Source organism: Marmota marmota, unplaced genomic scaffold, assembly GCF_001458135.2.
Source record: "Marmota marmota marmota unplaced genomic scaffold, marMar, whole genome shotgun sequence".
In the NCBI taxonomy this organism is placed as follows: domain Eukaryota; kingdom Metazoa; phylum Chordata; class Mammalia; order Rodentia; family Sciuridae; genus Marmota; species Marmota marmota.
The window spans coordinates 10,007,908-10,035,284 of record NW_026000164.1 but is presented as its reverse complement, the minus strand read 5'-3'; the positions used below and the strand labels follow the sequence as shown (position 1 = coordinate 10,035,284).

At 37.5% G+C, this 27,377-nt stretch overlaps 2 protein-coding genes across 4 annotated transcripts; both read left to right on the top strand.

The window, feature by feature from the left end:
- Nucleotides 1-857: 857 nt before the first annotated feature.
- Nucleotides 858-12,281, top strand: Ssbp1 (single stranded DNA binding protein 1). 3 transcript variants are annotated; one of them, XM_048786808.1, is made up of 8 exons: nt 858-935; nt 1,582-1,646; nt 4,683-4,743; nt 5,957-6,097; nt 6,319-6,406; nt 7,960-8,048; nt 9,467-9,540; nt 10,879-12,281. In XM_048786808.1, the coding sequence occupies exons 2-7, from the start codon at nt 1,623-1,625 to the stop codon at nt 9,508-9,510; spliced, it is 447 nt and encodes a 148-aa protein (XP_048642765.1). In that variant the 5' UTR covers nt 858-935; nt 1,582-1,622; the 3' UTR covers nt 9,511-9,540; nt 10,879-12,281. The 3 variants fall into 3 exon arrangements, with proteins under 3 accessions (XP_048642765.1, XP_015349242.1, XP_015349241.1); XM_015493756.2 differs by lacking the exon at nt 10,879-12,281 and having other exon boundaries at nt 9,467-9,616; XM_015493755.2 differs by lacking the exons at nt 858-935; nt 10,879-12,281 and adding an exon at nt 936-1,074 and having other exon boundaries at nt 9,467-9,616.
- A 7,420-nt stretch (nt 12,282-19,701) lies between these two features.
- On the top strand, nt 19,702-22,885 carry Tas2r3 (taste 2 receptor member 3). Its single transcript, XM_048786807.1, has one exon. The coding sequence runs from the start codon at nt 20,843-20,845 to the stop codon at nt 21,794-21,796; it is 954 nt and encodes a 317-aa protein (XP_048642764.1). The 5' UTR covers nt 19,702-20,842; the 3' UTR covers nt 21,797-22,885.
- The last annotated feature ends 4,492 nt before the right edge of the window (nt 22,886-27,377 follow it).

Here is a 27,377-nt window from a genome sequence, read left to right as displayed (position 1 = left end):
TTATCTAAGGTTGTAGAAGGATTATAACTAAAAGACTAATGTTAACCTCCCAGCCTGGACAATTAAATCTGTACAATTTCAACCTTAAATTACATTAAAAAAATTGTCAGTTTTTTTTAAATTAAAAAGTAGCCACAATAACTCTAAAGTGATGCTAAACTTGCTTTTGAACCACCTTAAAAATACATGTTAGTAATCAGTTTAGGCAGAAGTGCTATAATAATTTTCCAACAGTTATGAGACTTTAGAAAAACTGACTTTAAAAGCAAAGTGAAAACTTGATTCAAATTTTCAAAAAAAAATTTTTTTAACAGTATCAAAACTTTCCAAAGCTTCCTATTTATGATAAAGCATTGCAAACCCTGTTCTCTATCACTGGATGCCCATAGCTGAAATTCTTTTTTTTTTTAATTTATTTTTTAGTTGTAGGTGGACACAATACATTTATTTTATTTTTCTGTGGTGCTGAGGATGGAGCCCACTGCCTCACGCATGCTGGGCAAGCGCTCTACTTCTGACCCACAACCCCAGCCCTCTTCTTTTTGGCGCCCTCTTGAATTTTGAGGCCTCAGCACTTTCTCTACATTCCTTCATTTTTCTGCTTACGGCTTCAGGAGGCTTGGGGCATTTGTTTTGTTCCTAGTCTCAATTACACTACTTCTTCCCTTCTTGGGCGGGACTGGGAACCTCATTCCTTTGGAAATTTAAAATCGCCGCAACTCACCGCTTGGCGGCGCCCACGCATCCTTTTCCGCCTGGAATGAAACTTCCCGGAACTCCTAAGTGAAAGGACGTGTTTCTCGCAGTTTTGACCGGCAGCATTTTTACGGAGCACGCCTCTGACTTCCTGTTTTCTCCTTCCTATCGCAACCATTACGTCTTCCGTGCACCGGAAGTGACCCTTGCGGGGGGGATTGCCCGGTCTAGCGAGTCAGGTGAGGGAGGGTGTGAGGAAGGGCGCGAGCCGTGTGTTAGTGTTCTTGAGTGCCTGCGAGTTTCTGGAGGTGGTGCAGTGTCTCTGTCTTTCCCTTCTCACTCGAGGCGTGGACTCTGCGGTTTCTCCCAAGTTGTTAGGTGGGAGTGTCACGTTTGGGAAAGGGCGTCCGTCTCTCCCGGGCGCTCGCGGGTCTCCGGGGCACTTTGGCCTTTGCCAGCCGGGATGGAAGTAGTGGTTTTTGCAGCAGCACCGGGTTTCAGATTGTAGTCCTTTAAAGACTCTAATATTTATTGAGCTCTTGCTGTGTGTTAGGCACTCTTAGGAGTCTAGAATATGGGAGTGAGTTAATCAGGCAATCTTTGCTTCGAGAGCTTGTGTTTCAATACAGTTTGAGAAGACTGGATTGGAAGTGGGAATAATTTAGAACCAGAGTTTAAAAATACGGGTTGGAGGAAGAGGAAATTAAGTGGGCTCGAAAAGAGGTTTCTGGAGGGGGAAGGGGATCCTCAAATGTGCAGGGATGTTGATGTGGGCGCAAGTTAGAAGTGCATGAAAATTATGAGTGCAGTTAGGAGTTTAGGATAGTGAATATGTTTCTCTTGCTATAAGATGCAGTATTTAATTTATCTTTTTTTTCTCTTCAGGAAAAGCTAAGTTTAGATTGTAAGAAAAGAAAATAGAAGCCATGTTTCGAAGACCTGTATTACAGGTAGTCACTTTTCTGTATTAGTGCTAAACTGTACTTTTAACAGCCATAATGATCTGATTTCTGTAGGCTTTTGACTGCAGGGGCAAAAGACCTTTAAGTCTACCCATCACCTGTGTGTACTCACTGGACAGGGAAGTTCAGAAATGAATTTTGCCATGTAAATAATGTTTACTAAAACAAAACATTTCAAATTTATTCACCTATGTAATAAGAATCATTAATTTTTAAAATGTGTAACTTGAATATAGATCAGAGAGTATTTAAGGTTTTAAATGATACAAGGACTATAACAATCATTGTTTCAGCATTTTTTTCTATGAGACATATAGTTCCTTTTCTCACCATCTATCTCCTTTTACTAAATGCTTCCCTCTTCTCATCTTGTACAGTGAGGACTGCTCAACTCTTTGCATCACCACAGATTCACATTGCCTACCTTCAGTCTCATTCTGAGCAATTGGCTCCTTATCTATCCCCTCATCCTGGCCATCTTTGAGTCATATTACCTAGATTACCACTTTTCCTTACCACATTTGAGCACCAAGTCCTGTAGATTCTCCTTAATAATACCTCTATGACTCCTCATCTTCCCATTACGTCTAGTGAAGAATCAGTTCCTCTATGAAATCTATTGACATCTTTGACCAATTGTCAGTTTGTCTTAGATCCCCACTTTAACTTATAGGTACTTCTAACCTTTTAAGATTATGTGAAACATGGAAAAGTTATTGCTAGTTGGGTACAGTGACTGAGTCCTATAATCCCAGTTACTTGGAAGGCTGAGGCAGGAGGATTCCAGGTTCAAGGCCAACCTTGGCAATTTATTAGGACCCTGTCTTAAAGAAAAAAAAAAAAAGTGCTGGGGGTATAAAGTGCCCCTTGTTTCAATTCCTAATACAAAAACAAAAGAAGTTACTACTGTCTTGCTATCTTGATAGTACTTAGTACTATAGTACTAAGATATCTTTAAGATCAAATATTCAGAAGTTAAAATTTAATTTTAAAAGTCGTATACAAGTTAATATTTCCCTATTTCTACTTCTTTAGTTATTCTTAATTTTCATCTGTGCCTAATGTAAGACATTGTTATTTTTTAAGATTTATGAGTTTTGGCTTCTCTGACCACTTAAATTAGTATATTGCTATGCTCATGACACAGTTACTAGTTAGCAATTTGAGTCTCTAGTATGTTGTAACTTACTGTGTTTGTTTTCTTATCCACCTTCTATCCTGAAATTTATGATAGGCTTATATAGCTCACAGCACCCAGGAGTGGGTATTCATTTGATGGTGTTCTTCTGCTTTTTATATTAACAATACTGCTGCTTGAAAAATGTTTCTCTGATAGAATGTCTAGCTCTCTCAATTCTGCATCCAGTGATGTATATTCCTACCTTATGAAGGTAGGAGTAAAGGTAGGGCTATACCTTGAACAAAGTATCTTTGAGGCAGCAGAGGACAGTGGGAAAATCAGCAACCTTGTTATTAGACAACCCTGGATTCTAGTCATTACTTACCACTTATTTCATACAAGATCTGGGGTAAGTTCCTCACTCTGAGCTTCAGTTTACTTGGGTCTAAAGTGGGGATAATTTTACATAATTTATATATTTAGTTTTAGGGTTACTTGATAAGGTAAAGCTCTTTGTTGGTATTCAGTAATAATATCTGTGATTAACTAATATGTGGCAGTGGCTACTCTTTTCTGATGACTCTGTGACTTGGATAACTATATCTTTGTACTTAACCATGTTTGCTTATCTTATGTCATTTTCCTTGATAACACTGAAAACATGAAGTTTTCCGTTAGATATTTATACAGCTTTACAACTGGCCAAGTCCACTATAGAAGCTGTGTGGTTTTTTCCCAATAGTCTTGTGAAGCAGATGTTCATCATCATTTTTGCTAATTTTTAAGTGAGACACATTAGGCTAATCATGTTTGAGTTATCTCCTATAGGGAGCCTGACTTTGGAACCTATCCTTTTGTATATCCAAAAGATATTCATGTAATGAATATATGGATTTTTTTTTTTTTGGTTCTGGGGATTGAACTCAGGGGCACTCAACCACTGAGCCATATTTCAATCCCTTTTTTTGTATTTTATTTAGAGATAGGGTCTCACTGAGTTGCTTAGGGCTTTTGCTAAGTTGCTGAGGCTAGCTTTGAACTTGCAATCCTCCAGCCTCATCCTACCAAGCTGCTAAGTACTATAGGTATGTGCCACTGTGCCTGGCTTTGGAATGTATTGTTTTATTTATTTATTTATTTTGGAGTTTAACCTATTTTTCATTCTCTGTTCTTGTGGCTAAGAGTGAGACTTAAGTAATGACATTGTTTGTATTACATATACCCTAGCTGTAGTTTGATAATTACTTTTTATGTTATTAATGAGTATTTATAAATGCATTAATTATAAAGTACTATTCCTTTTTCTCCTCTCCTTTGGTCTAATGATGTACTGAGTCTTTACCCATATTAGATAAATCTAAGTTTCTTAATTTCTAAATTGTGTATTCAAAATATAAATAATATACCATTTATTTATTTATTTTTTAAAAGTCAATCTATTCTTTTGAGTGTAAAAAGTAATTTTTGCTTTTTTCTATGTTTCCAGCTAATGAAAGCTGGATTTTTTTTTTTTTTTTGGGAGCAACTCTTGGGTACAGACTAGATTTACAGTTACTGTCATGCTTTCCTTTGTGGAAGACATACAATTTTGATTTTATGTTTCATGTGCAAACATAGAAGTGCCATAATCACAAAGATTACCACAAAAGAAACAGAGGACTATAAATTAACTCTTGGGCATGTTCTCTACTACCTTCTTCATACCTGTGGCTTCTGTGGTAGGCTGCTCCAGAAGAGTTTGCTTGGTCTTTCTGGCTTTGTATGTTGAAAGAACATGGGAAAAGCTTTTCTCTTCTGGAACTCTTTGAAACTACTGCCTAAGTAATGAACAAATGTGAGCAGGTCTTCTGTTTGCCTTTGCCTTTTCTAAAAAAGTAAAGCCATGTTGCTTGTTTGTTCATCAGGTACTTCATCAGTTTGTAAGACATGAGTCTGAAGTAGCTAGCAGTTTTGTTCTTGAAAGATGTAAGTAGCCATTTTCTAAGTTTGCAGTGTTACTTATGGTACTATTCTAGTATTCTCAAAGTGATGTAGAAGAGATGTGCTGGGTTAAACTGTTAACCATTATGGCTTTGGCTGTATTTGCTTCTTAGGTTGCTTGCCCCATCAGGCTGTAAGGCCCCTTCTTTTCTTTCTTTCGTTTTTTTTTTTTTTTTTTAAATAAATTGGGCCTTTGTTTTTGTTTTTTTAAACTGGGGATTGAACTCAGGGCCGATTGACCACTGCCTCACATTCCCAGCCCTACTTTGTATTTTATTTAGAGACAAGGTCTCACTGAGTTGCTTAGCTCCTCACTTTTGTTGAGGCTGGCTTTGAACCCTCAATCCTCCTGTCTCAAGCTGCTGGGATTACATGCAAACACCACCGCACCTGGCAGGGCCCTTCTTATCAGCCAGATACTACTCACTCTTGTTATCACTGTCCTGCTGGACGATTTCTCATATTTGGTTGTCTGTGTCTTCTAAGGTTATTTTAAATTGTGAAAGATACTATTTCACAGAAATATTCCTTTTTTTTAATAAAGGTTTTTAAATTTCAGATTTGTTTTAGTTCCACAGACAGTTCTTTTAAAAAAGGTACTATACATAAGATAAAGAATTTGAATTTTTTTTTTGTGGGGCTTCTTTCTGTTTTTTTCTTTTTTGCAATCCCTTTCCCCCGCTGCCAATCTTCCTTTATTGGTCCCTTTAACTTAGTATGTTGACTGCTAGTATTTAGGTTTTACTTAATTCAGAGATTAAAGTTGAAATGATATTTTTAACTGTTCCTTTTCTAGATAATTCTCTCAATCTGAGGTGTTTAGATTTCTTTAAATGTCAACTTCAGCTGACATAATGAATTATCACAGAGTGGGTGGATTAAACAATAGGCATTTATTTTTCACAGTTCTGGAGACTAGAAGTCCAAGATCAGGGTGCCAGTATGGTTGGGGCCTTACTGGCCCCTTGGTGAGGGCCTTATTCCTGGCTTGCAGATGTGTTAGCTTCCTTACTGTTTTCACATGGTAAAGTGAGCAACTCTGGTCTTTTCCTCTTATAAGGGCATAAATCCCATCATGGAGGCTCCCTTCATCACCTTATCTAAACCAAATCAATCACATTGGGACTTAGCACTTCAAGGTACAGATTTTGAGGTGGGTACAGCAGTTTTTTCAGTCTTATTTTATTTCCTTTTTCAGCTCTGAATCGTGTGCAGTTACTTGGGCGAGTAGGTCAGGACCCGGTCCTGAGACAGGCAGAAGGGAAAAATCCAGTAACAATATTTTCTTTAGCAACAAATGAGATGTGGCGATCAGGGGAGAGCGAAGAATACCAAATGGGTAAGTATAAACGCCTGGGGTTTTAATTTTATCATCAATAAGCAGAAATTATTTATTGCCAGTTATCTTAAATAGAGATAAGCTACTTTCAGACAAGGTTTATCTTTTCTCATTCTGTTGTTCTTTTAAAAAGTTGTGAGTTTGATTTTCCTGGGCATGTTGTCCACTGGCATTTGTTTTGTCTGCTAGCATTGTAAATATTTCCTTTTCTTGTGATTTAGGTGACATCAGTCAAAAGACAACATGGCATAGAATATCAGTATTTCGGCCAGGCCTTAGAGATGTAGCATATCAGTATGTGAAAAAGGGGTAAGTTACAAAAGGAAGGGTCTTTTGGATTAAATGATTTAAAGAACCAATAATAACAAGTGTTGTCATGGCAAGGAACATGTAACAACTCCTTTGTTCTTGAGCTCTTATATTAAGAAGTACTGTACATTTCTTAATACTATATGTGTGGAATGTAGCTATGTGTGTGACTCATTCAAAGGCATGTAAAATCTTTAGTCTTCTAAGAACTTATATTTTAGGGCATACATAAGGTATGTATGTAAAAATACATACATACCTTATGTATGCCCTAAATAGCAGTAGATTGGGGCAGGAAATAAGACCAGTGCCTTAATTGCCACTGCAACATGTGCTTTTGGAACAACTGCAACAGGTCCTGTGCCTCTGTGATCAAGGATCCTGGAGATAGGTAGTGTCTTTTCTTCTTCGCATTCACATGACATTCCTAGCAGAGGATCTGGAATGTCTGAAGCCTGACACTGAGTTGTTATTCTCAGTATTTATTTTATATTTTGTAATTTTCTGTAGATTTAGTAGTTCCCTTTGTAATGCTTAGATTAATTATCATAAAAATGTCTTTTCCAAATTCTCAGGACAAATGGATGTGTTTAACAGCAGTTACATTAATAGTTATGTTGTTTAGAAATGTACTTGTTTTGTAGAAATAAAACATTTAATAGAAATAATTTCAGCAATGATTAGAAATTTTGTCAATAACAGCATACCTTTTCTTCATATGTATCTCCGTTGTCCTTCTTGTGTGTGCACGTGTACACATACAAATATGTAAGAGGATATTTCAAGGAAAATGTCAACATACAATTTTACCTACTGATTCATGAATCTGCGTGTGTGTATGTTTTCTTTGATATCCAGTCATTTCACTTGTTTTGTCTTCTTTCTATATTTTGCTTCACTTTTCTGGTGATGGTGGACTCTGAGAACTGGTGCTGTCATAGTAATTTTCTGCCTTTTAAAATCACGGTTATGATTGTCATCTAGCTCAGTCTTCTATATATATATATATAGTGTAGAAATTGTCTTAGTAATTGACTCTGAGTGATATGCCAAACTGAAAACCTCAATTTTGAGTTTTAATAATCTAAGCTCCTTAGAAGTAAAGTCATCAATTTCACTATAGAAGAGAATTGATAAATGAGTTAAAATCAGCATATCTGTTAGGAAGTCTAAACCCAGAGGTTAAGTAAAATCACATTTTGGAAATCAGTCCTAGAGATTAATAGATGCCCCTAAATTGGTCTTATGTCTTTATAATCTTAAGGCTACCTCTTTTTTTTCTTTTAATTTTGTCTTAAGATTTAATTTTTTTTCCAAAAACTCCTATAAAGAAAATAGCTAAAGGATGAAAACATTGTTTTTTACATATCAAGTCTGTCTATACTTTATGTTTCTGTACTCTTAATTTTGAACTTTAAAAAGTGATAGAAAAAATGGAATTATGTGTAATTACAGATTTAATTCTTAGTGTGTATTCATTACCACTCCTGATCTGACTCTTTGTAAAGCATGTTAGAGTTTCCAGAATAAAAACTGTGAATTATTTATAACAGGTCTCGAATTTATGTGGAAGGAAAAATAGACTATGGTGAATACATGGATAAAAATAATGTGAGGCGACAAGCAACAACAATCATAGCTGGTAAGAACCTTGTGATAATAACGTTTTTTTCTCCTTTAAAAGCTTGACTATGGGCTGGGGTTGTGGCTCGGTGGTAGAGAGCTTGCCTATATGTCTTAATTCTTTGTTTAATGACAGATTTCCTTTTGTCTTCCTCTTTCTCTTTGCTCTAGAGTTCATGTCTTAACAACATGTTGATATTATAATTTGTTATAAATAATAATTATATTTACTTACTAGTAAGTTTATTGGAAAGTAAATTGACTTTGAAAACCAGCATAGGTATTTTCCTATCCTCTTTTATTTTTTATGATAAACTAAATTTGTGAGTAAACTTTAGATTGTTCAAACTCTTGGGTGTTATGAACCAGCAAAATAGAAGCATTTCAGATTATCTTTTGATTTTTTTCTTGTCATCAGTTGTCATTAGCATGATCAGTTAACTATATGTTGATGACTGGTAGTAAATATGAATAGAACTTCATTTCTGTTTGAATTTAAGAAAACAGTTTAATTTGGTCGACCTCTTTTATAGGCCATATTTTTTTTTTCTTAGGAATCATACCGGAACTTAAAAATAGCCACCAGTGGATGGCACTGTTGGCTTTTTATAGTGATTTCAGTTCTTATAATCTCTTTCTTGACTTACCATTCTATACCTAAGTATTCTATTTTGGAAAGACTGCAGTTATGAAGTCATGAACAGATATTGTAAATATAGGTCATTGTATAATGTCTACTTTGTGGATAATTTTATAGTTATAGGAATCTGAAATTTTTGGAGTTATGCAGGAGATAATGCTTATCTATTTTCCCTTGTTTGCCCTTAGCTAACTCCCTGTGGAATAGCATTGCAGAGTAATGTCTGATATTTTCAGATAAAAATGCTTATTTCTATAGTAATTATTGTAAAGCTTTCCCCCAAATGGGTATATAAAATCATTCTGTCTTAAAATTAAGAACAAAATTTTTCTGTGAGTTTTTGAACTTACTTAAAAACATATCTGCAACACTAACAAGGCCACATGGGAACCTTTTCCTTTCTTCATACCTAGCATATAAAATGATGTGCATTGGTCCTTTTCTTTGTGAGGATGTGCTGTCTGGTGTCATGGCCTCTGTTGAACACAGCAGACATTCAAACTTGTGACCAGTTTTTTTATAGAAAGTTTTTGTTGGGATGATTTTATCTTCTGTCTTCAGGAAAAACAGATACCTCAGCTTTTCTAACAAGGCGAATTGTTGAACAAACTGCCTGGGAAGCCCAATTTTTAGCTCTATTTATGCCTATTTAGTTAACTTTTCATGAATGCAGCAAAAGTTATTTAACATTTGGAAAACTTATTATAGCACTAAAGTATGTATATGTTAGAGAGGAGTTATTAAGTGAAATGGAAAAGAGTTCTGAAATTAATATTTGTCTTTTGGCTTCTTTACAGATAACATTATATTTCTGAGTGACCAGACAAGAGAAAAGGCATAAAATGGATGATTCTTCTTTGACCATTGTTTGGTACAGTTCCCTTTCTGAATCATGTATAGTCTTTATAGTTTCTAAGGACAAGAATTAAAGTGCTCTTTTGTATAAATGAGTGGTAATATTTTTCCTGTCGCTGCCTCTCCCCTTTTTGTAGCATAAATATCAGTAGCTCCTGTCAATTTTTGTGTGTACTGGTTGTTTATTCTTTTATGAGTAGTTTCAAAATAGTGAACTTTGAGGTTCATTTACCTGTGTTATAACAAAAGGATTAATATCCTTTGGAAGGCCTTCTGCTTTGGGGCACATTTCTATCACAGTATACTGTTCAGCCACTCAGCATATATTGAGCATTTCTGTATGTTAGACATTTATCCCATAGTTGTAAATGTCAACTTTCTCACCTATTTGTTCTACACATTTGAAAGCAAGTGCTAAATCTTCTCTGTGTACCTCTACTTTAACCAGTATGTAGCTCAGAAGAGCCACTCAATAAATGTTGATAGATGAATGATCCCAGTGGGATATTGACCTTTAGTTCAATTTGAAGGTGTTTGCTGAACAGTGGTTAGTGTCTAACCTAAAACTATTTCAAGAATAACCTATCTTCTTCACATCTCTTGCTTTAGATCAGTTTAGTTGTAACATTTATGAGATATAGTTTACCAGCAGTAGAGCCCTGAATATAACTTGAATTGAAATAGTTTATCCCTAGATGCTCTGGTTTCATTATTCTCTGTTTCCAAGCCCCACTTTGGTATTCTTTTCAAAATCTCTTCTAGAGATTTTGATATTTCAGGGGGTGGGGTGAGGGTCCTTTTTTATTTATTTTTTATTAGGTTCTGGGATTGAACCCAGCACTTTGCATCTGCTATTGGCAAGTGCTTTACCATTGAGCTAACCTCCTGACCTGAACTTGTGAGAGGGAAGTTCCCTCAGAAGTTTCCTTAGCTTTATCTTATCCTTGCTTATCCTTTCCTTAGCTTTAAGGGAGTTTCCTTAGCTTTATCCTAGCCTTGCCCAGGACAGTAGAAGGTTACTATTTCCTCCTATCAGCTGTCTTTCTTTCTGCAGCTGAAACCACCAATCACAGTATTAACTCTGATGTCTAAGCTCACACATTGATCTGTGTGGTAATATAATCATCATTCCTTTTTGCTACTATGTTCCTTAAGCAGCATTGAAAGTAGATAAAAATTATCCTTTGAGCAATGCTTTGTCTTCTCTCAGCAAAGCCAATTTTATATTTTTTCAATGTAAGAAGTTAGGCAGATTAGCATGTCTATTTAAACAAAATGATAAATCTGTGCTCTGGGAAAATCACATAATGAACAAAAGAGCCTAATTACCAACCCAGAGCATTTCTGATTCTAGGATTCAGTGGCATAATAGTGCATCCTTCAGGATCATCTCAGTGAGCTGAGGAGATCTTCTCCAAACTCTTCTGCTGGAAATTGCCTCTTACCCTTCTGTCCCTGAAAAACCATGAGGCTAAATCAACTTTCAGTCAGGTTGGGTCCCCTTCCTGCATATTGATTCTGCTAGATCCAGTTGTCCCTAATCAGATAGACTGGATCATAACCTCTGCCTTCCCCATCTGCTGAGAAACTTCCTATAGCTCTTACAGACTGTAGGGGTCTTCTAGCCCAACTTCAGGTTTTTTAATTCCCTTTTTCATGGTGTGAAGGCCCAAACCTGCAGAAAATTGCCCTATGATTTTCATTTGGGGATTCCATGTTAAATGGAAAGATGAGCATAATATGTCAAAAAGTGGGAGAAAAAGTACCGAGCAACATGTGTGATGTTATCCCATATTTGAAAAGTTATAACTGAGTATAAGCTTTAAAAATTTTGGAAGGAGAAATATTGAAATATTTTGATTACTTCTGGATAGGGATTTTATAAGTGTGGTTTTTCTTATTATATATGCTTGTGTGTGTATGTATTACAACATAAGCATATATTACTTTTATAATAGTAGTAATAAAAATATTTTCATTTTGGGGAAAACATCTTGCCATTATTTCGAAACCAGGCTTATTGTACTTACCAGTACTGCTTCATATACTGGAATGAACAAGAAAAACTTCCATATACTTTCCCAGTCATCTGTACTTTAGCATCTTATGCTCCTTTACTTTATCCACCTTTTAATAGTGTGTGTGCAACCCAGAAGGATGATTTTAAAGACCAGCATGTATGAAATCCATATTTACTGCCAGTACAATTCTTTTGAGTCATCATTTCTCAAAAAATTGTTATGTGATTAATGTTCAGAAACATCAAACACATTTTTTTTCTGTGGCTTTTGTGGTATTACATATTGCTAAATGGGTTACAGTTTATCCTTTACAGCTCAGGAAAAAATTAATAGGTGTTTGCTTTTGTTTCCAAAAGAGATCATATAATTCTTGAAGGCAGGGTTATTTTATTCAAATTACCCTTTTGCCCCAATCTGCCTCAACCCAGCGCAGCGCAACTTTGCATGTTTGTTGCTCAGTTGTAATGAAATATTAACATGAAAATGAAGGCAGGATCACTTTATTTATTTTCTTTTATGGTTTGCATTATATACTGTGAAGATTGGGGGAGGTAGTAGGAAGAAAATCATTGTAGAAAATAAGCAGTTGGGGCTGGAGTTGTGGCTTGCGGTAGAGTGCTCTTCTAGCACTTGCAAGGCCTTGGGTTTGATCCTCAGCATCACATAAAAATAAAATAAAGGTATTGTGTCCATCTACAACTAAAAATAAAATATTTGAAAAAAAAGAAAAGAAAAGAAGCAGTAATCCCCAGGGTTAATGAGAATGAGTTATAGGGAAATCTCTTAAGAGGTAACAATAATCATATTAATGGCTGACATTTCTTAAGTGCTTATTATGTGTTAGACACTACTTTTTATCATTGTCCCATTTAACTATTATCCTAAGAAGAAAGTACTGTTATCTCCATTTTACAGGTGAAAGTAAAAGGCAGGTTAAGTAACTTGTCAAAGCCATGTATCTTATGCATACCTGGAATTTCAGCTCAGGTATGTGACGTTTGCATTTGACTTTTGGCACTGTCTGCTTTGGTTTACACTGATAGGCTTCACTGGCCTTAATACCCACATTCTTCCACTGCTAACCTGAAGAATACCCTGTGCAGGGTATGTTGGAATCATACCAAGAGTCGAATAAATAATAGTTTTTGGTTGGGAGAAGAGTTTCAAGTAAAGGAGAAATACTTAAACCTTAGTCTTTCTGAGTCTTGGTCTGATGATCCTATGTCACAGTTAATATCTCTACCATGGCATCTTAGCATATTCCTTTTGCTTTCCTTGTATTGAGCAGTGTTTCTTTCCTGATTAGAGTAACCTCAGTTTGTTTCTTTCATTGTTTCCTAATTGAGAGTTTTAATTGTCAAGAATATTGTTCAGGGATTTTTCAAGTTTACTCTTTAGAGAATGAGAGTTTTGGCATATTTGGCAGGCATTACTATAATTTGCTTCTGTGCCAGCCCCACAGTCCCACATGCTAGAATAGCATATAGCTTTTTAGGTTGTTGGTATTATGTAGTCACAATAATAAAGCATCTCTTTATTTTCTTATTCTTGGTCCATTTGCTCTCTGCTGTGTTTTGGAGCTCAGGCTCTGTTTTACCACACAGGTGCCTATGTTGACATTATTTACTTTCTGTGTCCTGTTAGGAAAAATAAATGTGGTTTCTAATAATAATAATAGTTCAGAGTTAAGGCTATACAGTCACACAGCTTAGATTTGAATCCCTGCTTTTCCATTCACCAGCTGGTTAGATTGTTGTTTGTTTTCTTGCAAGTAAAACAGGGATAATAGTACCTATCTTATAGTCCTGCTGTCAAGAGCACAGTAAGTATGTGGTGACTGTAATTATTGTAGTTATTTATTTTTTTGGTACTGTGGATTGAACCTAGGTTTGAGTAACCACTGAGCCATGTCTCCAATCCTTTTTACTTTGAAACAGGGTCTTGCTAAGTTGCTTAGGGCCTTGCTGAGTTGTTCAGGCTGGCTTTGAACTTGTAATTATCCTGCTGCAGCCTCCTGGGTCTCTGGGATTTCAGGTATGCACCACCACACCTGGCAATTATAGTTATTTTAAATAAGGCACATCATTCTTTTTGTCACTGTGCCCATCTTACCAAATCTCATGTGATATTTATGAGAGTTTGTAAACTTTAGAATAGTTCATTGTAATTTTTTTTTTGTTATTAACTTCCATGGATTACTGAGTACTTCCTCTACATTGATAATGTTTTTGGTTGTGTTTCATTTCCCAAGATTATTTACAATTAATCTAGTTATCTTTCTAAACTCCAAAGTCAGTTGAACACTTGCTTTAGGGCATACTCATCTAAAGGACCTGGATGTAGGGATGAATGTAACAAGACTCCAGTGATGAAGGGAACTCAGAATTTAGGATGATGAGGGTGGGAAAGAGGATAAGCAGAAACGTTTGCAGCTAAGTGTGTGAGGAGAAGCACAGGAGAAGATAGGCTAGTCTTTTGTAGAAGAAATAGCATGATCAGAGATCCAGAAACTTAAAAGTTTTTGAGGCATTGAAAGATGAAAAAAGGTGGGTTCAGGCTAGATTGTAAAGGGTCTTGGAAGATTGCAGAGAACTTTGGCAAAGGGGAGCCATAGATGGTTTGCAAATAGGGACATCTCATCAGAATTATGCTTTACAAAGAGAACAACAAAAACATGGGGATGCATTAGAAGGGGGACAGCCTGGAGGCGGTTAGGAAGTTCCTACAGTAAGCTTAGAGAGATGAGTGGAGTGGGGATGAGAGACAACTTGAGGGACATCTGGGATTTGGTTTGATTCAACAAATTATTAGTTTGTTTTCTAGTTCTGTGCCAGTTTCTGAGTTAGAAATACTAAGGAGAATAACTTATAGCTTTTTCTCTTACATATAGGATCTAGTAAGAGAAAAAGCAATAAAGGATGATTTTGAGGTTCCTCTTGGGTACATACATGTGTGGATAGTGATACTTCTGAGTTTATGGAACAGGGATGTGGTAGCAGATTTGAGAGGGGGAAAGATATTGAGTTGAGTTTTGAACATAGTTTAATTGTAAAGTTTGTAGCAGATATTGTTAGGGTGTTGATTACATTAATTGAACTTGGAAGAGAACAGGGTTTGTTTTTGACTTCTGTTGAAACATTGTTAACAGGTTTTGTGAGATAAGTTTCAAATATTTTCAGGATTCCAGATTTCTGTTGTAGAAAAGATTTCTAGTTGCTTGTTTATCTAGAATTTGTTTTAATTACATAACGATAATATGATAGGGAGACAACTGCTTTTGAAATAAGTTTTTTCTTACTCACAGTTCCTAAGAGGAGGGGCATACAGTGTGATGCAGAGCCCACTTGAGGAAGCACCAGGGTTGGATATGGAGGCATAAAGGAAAAGGGCAAAGCACTGTCGTGTTTTTCATGGGGAAGGAACAGGTAAAGCACAGAAGGCTAGCGGAGCAAGTTTAGGATTAGGTAGTTTGAATAATTTCAACAAACTTTGAGCTGTAGGTATGATCCCTAGTTGTCAGATACTTGGCTCTAGGGTGAACAAGGGAGAGGCTGATAAAACACAGTAGAGGGTGTGTGGATTTAGAATTGTTCTTTTTTTTTTTTTTTGCATATCAAAGATGTGTTTTCACTAATTCTAGGAAATAACTAATCCTGGAAGGAACAGCCCCTCTCTGGGTCTACAAGGCTCCAAAATGTCCAAGCTTCCTAGAATATAAACAATAAACAAAATGAACACACTGCTCAGTCTCCATTGTGTCTTTTATATTTACAGAACCAGTATTTTGTTAGTTATGTCATTGTGTTCACCCTAAGTACTACATTCCTTTTCTTGGTAGTTAGGGTTTGCCAAGTGACTATATACAGAAGTCATTTCTTGGAGCTTCCTGGAAAATTCTTATATGAAGTAATGCTATTTGGAGACTCATACTTTGTGTTTCTCCAGATCCTTATCCCCTGACTTTATCGTTCTTATCTCAAATGCGGATGTGATGCCTAAATCTGTAGCAGACATCCTGAATATACAACAGTCTTCAGGATGGAAGATAGAAGAAGCTGGGATCTGTGATCTCATGAAGCCATGTGACCAGTACTGCACAGTCTACCTCTGGACTTCTTTGGAAGAAGCAAATAAACCTATACCTTGTTTCAGCCACTTATTTGTGTGCAGTTAAACCTAATCCTTATTAATTTATACATTTTTACCTTTACTCTTATCCTTTCTTTCTGTTATATCACCTTCCACTGAAAATAGAGGTAAAATTTCATCTCTGATCACATAATCCTTTAGATATTTATCCTACATCTCATAAATTTGGGGAGGACACTGGGGCATATAAAGTACACAGAACCTTAGCAGTTAGCCTTAGAAAGAGTTAATAACATCTTACTTTTTTGTCATACAGTTTCATTTTGTGTGTACTCCCTAATGAGGACCCCTAATCAATAACTCCCCATTAAATAAAGAAGCACTTATATTAAGAATAGAAGTACTGTCCTTACACTCCCCGGAGAGTACCGAGACTTCTCACTGCAAACTAACCAGATCCAAAGTACAAAATACTTATTATTGCATCATTATGTGTGTTAGTCTGCACAGTCTGCCATATAAAAACACCATAGACTGGGTTTAAACCACGATTTATTTTCTCAAGTTTTAGAGGCTGAAAATTTGAGGTTGGAGTGGCAGCATGACACTGCCAGCAATTTCTGGTGAAGCTTCCTGGCTTGTGGATGTCATCTAGCTGTGCACTCACATGAACTCTTGTGTGCCTGTGAGGTTTAGGGCCCCACTTTTTTTTTTTTTTTAAACCTCATTTAATTTTACCTTCTTAGGGGCTTCATCTCCAAACACAAGATAGAGGTTTATGTTGGGGGTTAGAACTTCAGCATGCAAATTGGGGAGTTTGGCAGTGACCTAGTGCAGTCCATAGCATTGGGCTTGCAGAAAAGGGAAAACTCCCAAATGACAAATTTAAAATAGGAACTGAAGTGAGCAATAGAAAATGGTGTTCTGTGATGATAGGTGTCAATCTTTGCATTATGATTTGGAAATAAAGGTAATGTGCGAAACATGCCTCAAACATTCTTTAATTTTTTTTAAAACAAGATAGGCATGTCTTCTACCACATCTTTTAACAAATTACCTCTACCTAGGTTCTAGCAAGTGCTGTTGAAAGAGGAAAAGGGAAAAGTGTTAATATTAGAAAGAATTCACAAGTGCTTTGATTATATTGAATATGGTTATATATGAACGTAGATATTGAGAGGTGCTGGAAATAAGTATTCAGGTGCCAGCTATGAACAATGAAAATGTAATTTTTATGTCAACAAATGCCACCATTTTGTAATTTTTAAAAAGGTGCCATTTAAAAGCACCAGAACTTGCAAGGAGTCTACAGTACAAGATCTCTATGGTGAACATTATAGAAATTTATTGAATTACATTAATAGAAGAATTCAGGAGTTTGAAGGAACTTTACAAATTATTTCTAAATATATGTTCACCAAACGTCAAAGAACAAACAACATACTCATGAAGAAGAATGAGAAATGGAGCAGATGCTCTCTCAGTTGGCAAGTATTTTTTTTTAAACCTAATATGGTATACTATTGATACAGAAATAAACAAATCCCAAAGTAGTACGGACTAGTCCAGAAACAGACTATGCTTATGTAGAAATAATAGCTGATGAAAGTGGGATTATAAATCAGTGGCTAAAGTATATTCAATAAGTTTGAGGAAATTTGTCATCCATTCCAAAAAAGAGAAAAAAAAGAAATAAAGTCTGTATACTGTATGCAAAAATATATCTGGCTATTTGAACTTGTTTGTAAAACATAAAATTTAAAGTTGAAAAAAATGTAAGGGACAATGTCTTTATGATTTGTGTATATGGATTTTTTTTAAAGTGATAAATCTGACTTAAAAGTAGCTTTTGTTTATCATAAGTCACAAGCTGAGAAGATACTTGCAATCATATAACTGAAATATAATTATTTAAAACACATAAAAGCCTACAAAGTAATGGGAAAAATCTCAATGGAAAAAATGAGCAAAGACACAGAAGGAAATACAAATGACTTAATATATGTAAAAGAGGTTCACTTTGATAATTAAGGAAATGGAAAACAAAAGCCACAAATAGATTTCATGTTAAGCCTTCTAGATTGGCAAATGTCAACATTTGCTAAGGGTGAAGGAGGATGCTGTAGATCAGTGGAAACATGCACAGGAGGGGCAGTGTGAACTGGCATTCCCATTTGGGAAAATGTCTTGTCATTGTTGAAATTTCATATAATTATTCTACCTTTAGGGCATATACCCTGTAGGAAATGCTTGCTGAATATATCCCATGAAAAATGTCCAAGGGTGCTCATAGCAGCAATGTACATAGTAGTAAAAAACTGACAACAACCTAAAGGTTCACCAAGAATAAATACTGATGTAGTGGAATATCGTGCAGCTGTATAAAATAATTATAGTTAACATACTAATAGGAATAGCTTTTAGATATACATGAAGTGAGACAACATGAGAAGATTGTAGAAGATCTTTGTGTAATAAAGATTAGTATCAAATAAGTCAACTGTTTATTGTTAGGTACATGTGATGAAACTTCAAAAATAAAAGGGAATGATAACATTCAAGATGAGTTATCCTGGAAACTTGGGGAAAACAAGTAAGGGCAGGAGAGGAAGAAGTATATGGTGGAATTATGGATGTTTATTTTGTATAGCACTATTATATACCCTGTATGTTTATTATTTTCTAGCCCAGGTAGTCTGTTATGTTAGTAAATAAACGATGATCATCACTATTCCTTCTATCTGAATAGTGCATGGGAATTCTCACGTCCAGATTTTCTGACAGTAAGCAAATTATTTGCCTCCTGATGTGGTTCCTTTTACATTTTTCCTTCAAGAAAGGACGACACAGGGGGAGATGGGGTATCTCCATCAGCCCACAGAAGGTCCCTGCTAACCATACAGTGCCCTGACCCCTGTGTGTAATAAGAGGACAAGAAGGAACTATGTCTTACTTCTATTGATGATGCAGGGTTCCATTTAATGCAGCCTGTTCTTTAACACAAACCATGTGATACTGTAAAATTTGCCTTGAACTGGTGCATGAAATGATACCCAGAGGAGATTAGTATACAATGCAAAGTAAGGAGTATATATTTTATTGTAATGGTAGTGGAAAGTGACTGAAATGTTAACTAGCAAAACAAAATGATCAATCAGATTTACATTTTGAGAAGACCACTCTTGTAGCTAAGTGGGGAATATATTATGGGGGAAGACAAGAAATGGGGAGAAATGTTGGTAGGGCATCAAGTAGTACAGATGAGAGATGATGATATCTTGGAGTAGGAAGGAGGTTATAGAAATGGAATATCCAAGGCATATTTTATAATTAAAATGTAAGTCATTGATGGGTGGATACAGGGTGAGAGGAAAGGGAAAAACTCAAGTTAATTCTTAGATGGTGCCTGATTTAAGGAACTGGATAATGTTAACATTTGCTGAAACGGGGAAGAATAAGGAAGAAAAGGTTAATTCTTTTAAAGTGGGAATCAACTGAGAAGCTGTTTCGGATGTGATGGTTTTGAGGTGGAAGGGGTGAAATTAATAAAGTTAGTAAAAAGTATGATCACACATGAAATGTTATGTGACATGTATTTGAACATGCTGTGTATTCTGAGCTTTGTCCTCATTGAATAATTCCAATGTGACTAGAGGAGTGTTATTATTTATTTGTTCTCATGTAATGTGAAAGAGATTGTAAGATAAGAAAAAAATCTCAATCTATAGAACCTAGAGTATGAGAAAACTGAACAGGGACAAGGGCAGGTTGTAGGATAATCCCTGTCACTGGAGTAAGGTCTAGTTATTAGACTCCAGAAACAAGGGATTCTGACCTTATTGTGATTCCACTGCACAGAGGTCAGGAAGCAGGTGGGCCAGGTTCTCCTATTGGCCTGAGAAAGCAAAAGGCGATGAATGTGAGCTGTGTTTTATGTCTGAGTGCTCTCCAGTGCTCTTGAGGTGTATTTTATACAACATGGTGCCAATATTGCTGAGGTTTGCCTCGCTCAGTTGAGGGATTCCTTGGCATCTGTTCAGATCAGACTATATCTCATTGAGATTTATCATCTGCTACTCTGTGACATCCTTTTGAGGAGACTTAAAAGTGTCTTTCAGTGCATAACGTCCATGCCCTCTCTCTGTTGAGAGCCACAGCCGAAGGGGCCCCAGCAAACTTCCAGCTCTGATTGGCTCACAGCGGCCCCAGCAAACTTCCAGCTGCCAGCTGATTGGCTCCTCTATGGTGATGCTCATTGGGCTGTTTCCCCGCCCTTTCAGACCACGGAGCTACTTATTGGGGGACTCTTTTGGCTCCACCCATGCGACCCAGCCAATTGGCTTCAAGAGGGGGAGGAGTGTGGGGTTGAGAGGCTGGCCAGAGGAGCCGGGTGGTGGCAGTTGGGCTCTGAGGGAATTCCTGAAGAGCTCGTGTGTGTGTGTGTGTGTGTGTGTGTGTGTGTGTGTGTTCTAAAAATAAAGTTCATTTCTGCTTGACAAGTGGCTCCTGAATTTTGCCCAGCCAGACTGCAGCAGTCTGCTTTGTGTTTTGATGGCATTGATTCCTTCTCCATCCATTAGACATTGTTTCCAAATAGTCTTGATCACAACTTATTAGTGGGTTTTAAAATCAATTTTGTGAGACACAAGCATATTGAAAGATATAGACTAGCATATTATTTTACTCATTTTTTTGTTTATTATTTTATGATGGATAGTGCTTTGTGGGAGAATTCTGATGTTTGCCTTCTGTTTGTATGCCTCTGAGTCCTCCTCATAGGAACCGAGGCTTTTTGTGCTTCTGAGTGATTCTTTTGGCTTCCTTGATGCTTTCTGTGCTGGATGGCTCCCATCCCTGTGCCCTTTGAAACTGAGTCCACTTTCTCCATATTCTTTGTGACCCGGATGTCTTCCTTCTGGGTGACACTGGACACTACTCTATTTGCATTTCAGCAAAGAGCTGCTGAGTTTAGGTTCATAGATTGAAGTGACAGTGCATGTCATCTGTGAAGAGAGCAGAGCAACCTGACAGAGCCAGAGAGGACTCAGTCAACTGTGCTGAATGGCAGACTAACTTGGGCAGAGACCACAGACAGGTACAGCGAAGCAAGCTGTAGACAGGATAGATTCTCAGAAAGAAACTTGAAATCAGCAAGGAAACTACATACATCCACAGAAAAGCAAAGATCGGGGCTGCCTACTTGCTGAAATGATGGGAGCCGTTGAGGGGGTGTTTCTGGTTCTGATGATCACCCTGTTCATTCTTGGAAATCTGGGGAATGGTTTCATTGGTTTGGTCAATGGCAGACGCTTGTTCAGGAGCAAGAGAATCTCTTTATCTGACTTCATCATCACCAGCCTGGCCCTCTCCAAGATTGTTCTGCTGTGGATTTTCTTGATTGATGGTGTTTTGATAACATTCTCTTACAAAATGCATGATTCAGGAACAGTAATGCAAATTATTGATATTTTCTGGACATTTACAAACCACCTGAACACATGGCTTATCACCTGCCTTGGTGTCCTCTACTGCCTGAAAATCGCCAGGTTCTCCCACCCAACATTCCTCTGGCTGAAGTGGAGGGTTTCCAGGGTGGTTGTATGGATGCTGTTGGGTACACTGCTTTTGTCATGTTGCAGTACCATGTCTCTGATCAATGAATTTAAGATCAATTCTGTGCTCTGTGGAATTGATAGCACAGGTAATGTGACTGAGCACTTCAGAGAGAAGAAAAGTGAATATCATCTGATCCACATTCTTGGGAATCTGTGGCACGTCCCTCCCTTAACTGGGTCCCTGACTGCCTATGTTCTGCTCATTCTCTCTCTGCGGAGACACACATGGCAGATGCAGCAAAATGGCACCAGTTCTAGAGATCTAAGTACTGAGGCCCACGAGAGGGCTACCAGGATCATCCTGTCCTTCCTGCTTCTCTTCCTACTTTACTTTATTTCCTTTATAATTTTGTCATCCACTCATTTCCTACCAGATGCTAAAGTGGCTCAGATGATTGGTGAAATATTTACAATGTTTTATCTTGTTGGCCACTCATTTGTTCTCATTCTGGGGAACAACAAGCTGAAACAGACATTTATGGCAATACTCCCTTGTAAGTCTGGTCGTCTGAAGCCTGGGTCTAAGGGACCTTCTTCCCATAGTTAGCAGAGGATGCAGGATGGAGCCTGGGAGTCCTTTGGCCTAGCTCCAGACTATAGGGCTCCTCCTGACCCTACCACAGTGCCAGTTTTGACTTTTCGTAGAAGAGAGACACTACCTTCTTCACCCCTGCTTCTACCTGGTACCAAGGGTGAAAGGCAGACTTGTTTTCTATACATAGGACAGTTTGGGAAGGGGAAAACCGTCTTTGGGAAATTTCAGTGTGGTAAGAAGATTAACCATGTAGACATGGAGCTGTCTTTTAATGACTATGAATATTAGTTTAAACTTAAATTCAATACTAATATGAATAAAATAGCGTAGTAGGCTTTTTAAAAAATTGAAATAGAGGCACTTAACTACTGAGCACATTCTTAGTCCTTTTTATTTAGAGATAGGGTCTGGCCAAGTTGCTGAGGATGGCTTTAAACTTGCAATCCACCTGCCTCAGCCTCTAAAGCTGTTGAAATTACAGGCATGCACCACCATGCTTGGCATAAAGCAATAACTTTTCTGTCCCATAGATGTTTGTTTGATTTCTTGTTCTATAATTTAAAGATCAAGATTTTTGGTCTTTGATAAGCTACTTTAGTTACTTGTTTGACTGTCTCTTTCCTCATCTTAAAAAGTAGACTATAACATCAACTTTGCAGGGCACTAGAATTTCATAAGACAACAGTAACAGCATTTTTCACAGTTCACTATATATAGTGCTGGATTAATGAAGGCTGTTTAACAATGACCTATGCAGCAGTACTTCTCATAAGGTAGCACTTTCCTTAAACCTGTGGTTTGATGATGAAAGCAGTCGGGTGAAAAGCAGGTGTTTTGGATTCTAGTTTCCAATCCATGCTTGCACTTCATCATCATTTTATTAAAATTATCAGCAGCTTTTAACTTTTGAGGATGGAAAAAAACCCAAGTATCCCTGCCGGCCCATTTGCCCTGTCGCCCACTGTCCTTTCCTACCTCCCTTCTTCCTTACATCCATATATTCTTCATTACTTCCTATTCTTTTTAAAAAATATATATCAAGATAAATGTTTGTTCTTCAAATTACAGAGTGTTATCCCTTCTAATATATACAGCTTATGTAGACATTGATTTACCTCCTGTCATCAATTTTGGCAAGTCAATGAGAATATTGTTTATGTCATGTAAAATTCTCTCATTTTTGAGCAAATTCAGATAGGATATATGGTATTTCTGAATGTGTATTTCTAGCACTAATATGGGTTTCAAGTGTGGAGTGTTGTGACTAAGAATGTGGGCCTGAAAGGAAGATAGACTGGGTTCAACTCCTGGCTCTTGCCCTTAAGAACTGAATGACCATGGGGAAATTTCTTAACCTCTAGTTTACTTTCCTCCTTTGTACAAAGGAAATAGAAGTAGTATTTTTTGATGGGTTTGATGGAAGGAATGAATGAGTTAACACATGAATGATGATTACAGTTTTACATGGAGTAACACTGAAAAAACATTGTTGTTTTGTGAAAGATGGTATATTTTGACCTAGCATGAAGGATCATCACATGACTTGACATTTAGTCATGTGTAACCAGAAATTAATCTTAGGGCTGCTCTGGGATATGTACATTTATTCCTAAAAATACAGGAATAAAATGTTTTTTTTTGTCTGTATAGTTGGTTTTTATTTATGTTTTATTAATTATCTTGTTATTTGCAGTTTGGGGGGCTTAACCCAGGACCTTGCACATTAGGCAAGTGAAGCACTTTGCCACTGGTCTGTATTCAACACCCTGCATAGTTGACTTTTAAATTGATACTTGCTTCTTGAAGCTGCCAGTAAAATTCCAAACTCTGACCCATCCCACAGTTCCCTATTTAGAAAGATGTAACTGCTAAAAACTAAAAATGATATAAGATTAATTTATAATTCAGTAACATAAAAGGAATTCTAAAACTGGTATTTCCCTCAACCCCATAATTCAGTAATTAAACAAAGTCTGCTTATTTTCAGCATGGGGGAGTTCATTGTGGAATTCTATGCTGCCCTGCTTGGAGGGCATCTGTTTTGTCTGCTCTGACCTCATGCTCTTTAACTCAGCCTCAACCATTCTAAAACTTCTCCTGAGCTCCTTTCTACTTTTGTTACTTTGACAACTTTCTTGCCTAGCTCTGGCCTTATTGTTCTTTAGCTGATACTGAGGTCCTGTTTCTGCATTAAGGGCTGAGATGTTAGGATTTTCCTTTCTTAACATCTCATTAGAGGTTTTGGCTTGGCTGTTTGCTTACTGACTGCTTTTCATTTCACTGACTGTAGTACTATGAATAGTGGTGCAGAATTCCTAGGAGAGTCTGGTGTGGTAAAACATTCGGTTCCCTTAGGGCATCTTACCCCATCCCACTTCAAATTCCCTCTTTCAGAAAAATTTGGAGGTGACTCCTGGAAACTATGAGAGTGTATTTTGTGATTTGAGCCATGTGTGGACTGTCATTACTCAAAGGTGGGGTAGGAGTAGGGGCTTGGGTCTGGTTGATGGGTAAGCTTATGAAGAAAGGAGTGTCGCCTACTGCAAGAGGCACAATGATGGGAAGTCTGGCTATTTTGGATAGGGCTTGGTCTTCTAATTCCATCAGAGGAAATGCCTAAACTGCAAGTTCTTCAGTGAGTCCCAGGAAGTACATACCTTAGGCCCAGTTTTTAGAAACCTTGGAAAATGACATCTTTATGTTTTGTTTTGTTTTGCTTTCAAATAATTGGCTTTCTTTGCTAAATCCCTTGAAATTCTTAAATCTAGGTCCTTTATGCCAAAGGTCCAGGACATGGCTTTTCTCTTCTATAACCAGACACCCTGAATCAAATTATGGAATATTAATTATATCTATATTTGAAGCCCAATTACATGCTAGAGTTGGTTCCCAATGTAAGCCTGGAAAACGCCGCACCACACGACACAGATTACCAAAGAGGTTTTCCACTTTATTACAAAAGGCTGTGTGTTTATATAGGTCTAAGGAGAGGTCGCAGGGCTGAGGTAGATAACAGGTCGCCCGTTTATTGGCAAGCTCTCCCATATGTCAGTTCCGGAGCCCAAGAAGTTAATTCTAATTGGGGCTAAGGCTTCCCACCAGCAGGGTTTGAACATTGGCGCCGGAGGGAACGTTTCACGCCAGTGAAAGAAACAAAGAGGAGAAAGAGGGTCATTAGACGCCATGCTGGGGTTTTTCTCTGGGGTGCTGCTGCCGTTATATGTTTACCCAACACCCAATGCCCATGTCCCCTCCAAAACACATCTATTCTTTTGTGTATTTTGGAGCTTTAACACAGGAATCAAAATCAATTTATGAGAGAGCTCATGAGACCTTCTAGTTTCCATCAGGATCCTCACAGGTGAGCTTCATCCTTAACTTCATTTTGTGGCAGTCATGAAAATATGCTAGTCAGATCTCTGCTGTGGAGATCATAACTGGCTTATATCTCCAGCTGCTGAGACTTGGCACTGTGAAGCTGTGCTTCCTGTGAGTTTCTTCCAGTGTGTGACAGAGTACCATGCAGGTCTCTTCTGTTGAAACAGGAGACTCCTCCACAGCCAATTCTCGCCTATTCACTGTCCATCAGTTTTCTTGAAACTGCTACAGTTTAGGACTCCTCCTCTACCCAATTGTTTCTTCTACCCTCCTTTTTTTTTTTTGTGTGTGTGTGTGTGTGTGTTTTCACAGATGCCATACCTTAATTATTGTCTGAATATTCTACTTTCCTCCCTCGACTTCCTCCCATGTTGAGTATCATGTATGTTTAGTCTTTTTTCATTCTCTGCTATTGGAAGACCTGAGTCAATATCCTCACCTATTTAAATCAGCTCTCTTTTTTTAAACTGTTAATGCAGATCACACAAATATTCAGGAAAAGACTTTGTGTGTGTATCTCTCTCTCTCTCTCTCTCTCTCTTTGTGTATGTGTGTGAGAGAGATTGTGGGAATATTCTGGAAACCAACCCATATTTTCCCTCCTTGGCAACTTCAGTGTCTATTTGATCACCAGTCAGCTCCATTTGGTATTTAACAGCATTTCTTCCAAATGTCACCTCATCTCCACTTCTAGTTTTTTCAACCCATCAGAGTGACTGCAACAGGATTCTGACTAGTTTCCTGTCTCCAACTCCACCTGCTTCCAGCAAAGCATTCCTACATTACTTGGGTTTCGTTTTTCATACAATGAAAATACCATTATAGTGCTCTTTTCCTGAGCTCTATAGTGACTCTCCGTTGCTCTGGGTAAATCCAAATTCCTTGACCTGTAATATAAAGCCATTTGTCATTTGTCCCCTATTTTCCTTCTTAGTTTCATCCGCTTCTAGCTCCCAAATATGCCATAATCTCTTGTTGCTATAGTTTTGTATAAGCTGTTCTCTTTGCTTAGAATTTTCTTTCTCTCATCAGCTAGTTTCTCTTCTTCACATCTTTATTCCTCCAAGACAGTTTCTCTGACTCTCAAAGATGAGGTCAAACACATACTCTGTATGTTTTCCCAGAATGTTTGCATGCCTCTGATCACATTACTATACTAATATATACTATTTATTATTACTATACTAATATATACTAATTATTCCCCAAATCTGTGACTGCTATAGTGCTGAGAACCATAGCCAAGTAGGAATGACGCATGGCATTTTTGGTTTATAGGTGACGCCAGCAAGCCATTGAGATGATAATGATTATGTTAAGATGTGCATTCAATTAGAGATTAGACCCCTGCTGTCCCCCTCGGCCTGCTACTTTGGAGCTCTCCTGGGACTCTGGAGAGTTCCCATTGGTTGGGGAAGTGCGGTAGGAGGGAATTCCGGAGGAGGGATTTCCTGTTGGTGTAGTGTGTCCCGGGAGAAGGCCTCGTGGGAGTTTTGGAAATAAAGTTTGTTCCTGCTTGAGTGTGCCCAGCCAGACTGCGGCACTATAGCATAGCTTCTGGGTGATACATGTTTCCACTTTCATCTCTGACCACTTCTCTTCCTCTCTTTGAACCTCTGTACTCTTCTATTTCCTTGCACATTTTGTCATCTCTAAGTCTGTATGTAGGGTTCTCTGTCATCCTTCTCCCTACCATCCTGTGCTCTTGCTTGGATAACATCTCTTTTCATCCTTAATTTACATGTCTCCTGACCCCCCTCTCCCAAGTCTGGATTAAATGTGCCTCCTGAACACTGTCATTGCATTCTTTGATGTTCCGTCTTGTACCACCCTAAGCACTGATCTCTAATATTCTGTGTGTCTCCTCCCATTATTGTGTATGTTATCTGAAGTCAGGATGTGTAGGTTGCTATTTCTCCCCTGATTCTCTAGCACCTAACAGTGCCTCACTAACAACAGTTTGTTGCATGCAAGAATCAATGAGAGTCAGTCTAAAGAAATAAAAGAGCTTAGTCTCGGAAAGACCTTCCATCTTAGCCATTGATTGTCTGATATATGAAGTAGATATTTACTTTCTGTGTTCTTCATTTTTCTCATTGGTAAGTAGGGATATCCATATCTTTCTCCTAGGACTGTTTTAAGTATTAACTAACATTTAAGATGCCTGGTGCATTGCTGGAGACAGTTGGCACTTAATAACCCCCCCCCCCCCCCC